We start from the raw sequence: 2,314 nt of genomic DNA, 5'->3' as shown, positions 1-2,314 counted from the left end.
CCAGGAATTCACTAAATGCTTATAAGCTTTATCTTTTAGAGCACAAACAATAAAACCTGTATAGGTACTACTACTGCTTCTGTTTAAAGACAGGTGGAGGCTTAGAAAGAGTAAGTCACTCGACCAAAGTCACAGCAAGTTCAAATGCTGAGATCTGAGGATTATATTTTACCATATGTCCTTCCTCTACCACTATATAAAACGTTCCATTCCCTCAAGCTTATATATCCTCTCCTCCTGAAATCTGTAATAACTAGCCCAGCACATTTGTTGCCACTTAGGAAGTTGTTACCAGATGTGTAACTGTATCAAACTGTTCTGTATTAAACCAAGTTCTGATCCTATCTTTGCCCTGCTCTTCCTGAGAGGCAGGACAATTACGGCCCGCTGTGAGGTCTCATTTTCTCTTCTGTCAAGTAAAGTGCTGAGTGACTTCTAAGGTGGTTTCGAGCTTTGACGTTCGGTGCCATTTTGCTAATAAGTGAGCAGTGAAGAGGTATATTTCACAGAAATACTGGTAGGCTACCCAGGAAGCTTCTGTCTGCTTTTATTTCTGGACTTCAGGCTAAACATATAAATTCAAAGTACCCTAAAAACAGTCCTATGCCCTTGGGAGTGTGTGTTTGGTGGTGGTGTGTGTGTTTAGGGGGGTTGGGGAGGGCATCTAAAATTAATAGAACCTTGAGCTCTTTATGGTCATGATAGTTAATTTATTTTGAAGTTTAAAATAATAGTTGAAGAGCCTATCTCACCCACTGATCACAACTAGAAACTGGAGAGTAGACGAAAAGCAAGTACTAAAGGACTCTGAAAAGGAAACAAAAGCTGGTGGGGTGTGATGAGAGTCAAAACTCTGACAGGCAACACCCCTGGGGTGGTTTTCAACTGTTTTCCTTTTTTCCTCTCACAGCTTTGCCCTGAAGTCAGGCTAAATCTCCATTGTCCTGCCAGAGGAACTGGAAAAAAGGGGCCCCTATGGGCAGGAGAGTGTAGGGGAACTGCCCGCATGAGAGCCCTAAAGAAGGGGATTTCCTCATTCTAGATATGAGTTCTCAGGAACCCGGGCTAACCTCTGAGCTGCACAGGCCTGTGACACACCTGAAACAGCATGGCAAAGATTTAAACTTTTTAAAATTAGAAGGCTCTTTTTCTTTATTGGCCAAAGAATTCTATCCTTATGCCCCTCGTTGCTAAAGGGGCTAGAGCAGCTTACAGAACAGATGCAATTTAAAAAGGAGGAGAAATCGGGGCAAAGAAAAAAATAAGTGCAGCCAAGGGGTAGAACTAATATACAACATGAATATCTTAAAAAAAAAAAAGTTGTGTGCTGGAGCTGTTTTATACTGGCTAACAANCTCCTGCTTTTATTAGCTTTTAACTGGCACTTGAATCTCTCAAAGCTGGTTTCTACATCTGTAACGTGAGGATAATAGTACCTACCCTGTCTCACCAGGTGGTTATTTTAAGGACCAAGTGATATATGTGAAGGCAGTTTGAAAAGTGTAAATCACCATCCTGATATAAATAATGAGGGAAAAAATGATGATATGGCCTACATATCAGGTTACCTTATGAGAAACTAAGGTCACTGGGGCAGAAGTAATGCTTATCTGCTTTTACCCACAAGGGCAGGGCCTTTGGAGCCAAGAGAGTTATGTCATCGGAGGATGGCACGTGGGACAGAGTAAAGGAGGGGAACAATTGAGATCTTCTTATTAGTTGGTGGTGTGAGACTCTAGTTCCCCTGCACAAGTGGGAGGGAAGCTGGAGTTTGACCTATTGCAGCTACAGGTTTCAGGTGTCACATAGGGATGATGGTAATGGCACAAGAGGGTGAAACTTCAGGAAAGTACGTTGACTCGTATGCCTAACATTTCCTTCAGGATGGAACTAGAAGAACCTCCGCTTGTTCTGGCTGCTGCAAACGTGGTGAGGACTATCACGTATAAATATCGGGAGGACCTGTCTGCACATCTCATGATAGCTGGCTGGGACCAACGTGAAGGGGGCCAAGTGAGTCTCCCCCAATGCACTTTCTCCCTAGGGGTTTCCCACGCTCCTCCATAGGGAGATGGAGGTCACGTGTCCTTCTAGCAGTGAATTCTAAAGATTCTGCCTCTATAGGCATAGCACAGTCTCTACCACTGGGGGTATGAGATACTGGTGCTTCACTGTGGAGTGTGGAGACCACCTGCTTGTCTCAGTGGCAAGGAGAAGATTGGTGCTTCTTTATTCTGACTTGAGGATGCCTCCTCCAGGTATATGGAACCCTGGGAGGAATGCTGACCCGACAGCCCTTTGCCATTGGGGGCTC

The 2,314-nt window shown here is 44.2% G+C and overlaps 1 protein-coding gene across 1 annotated transcript in view; it reads left to right on the top strand.

Annotated features, from left to right (window-relative positions):
* Positions 1-2,314, top strand: part of LOC109378143 (proteasome 20S subunit beta 9) — a 10,902-nt gene that overhangs the window by 6,689 nt on the left and 1,899 nt on the right. Inside the window, exons 2-3 of the mRNA XM_019634601.1 lie at positions 1,825-2,013; positions 2,259-2,310. Coding sequence (XP_019490146.1) covers positions 1,825-2,013; positions 2,259-2,310 — 241 coding nt within the window. The remainder of the gene's footprint in view (positions 1-1,824; positions 2,014-2,258; positions 2,311-2,314) is intronic.

Source organism: Hipposideros armiger, unplaced genomic scaffold, assembly GCF_001890085.2.
Source record: "Hipposideros armiger isolate ML-2016 unplaced genomic scaffold, ASM189008v1 scaffold_1771, whole genome shotgun sequence".
Lineage (NCBI taxonomy): Eukaryota > Metazoa > Chordata > Mammalia > Chiroptera > Hipposideridae > Hipposideros > Hipposideros armiger.
This window is presented reverse-complemented; position numbering and strand designations above follow the sequence as displayed.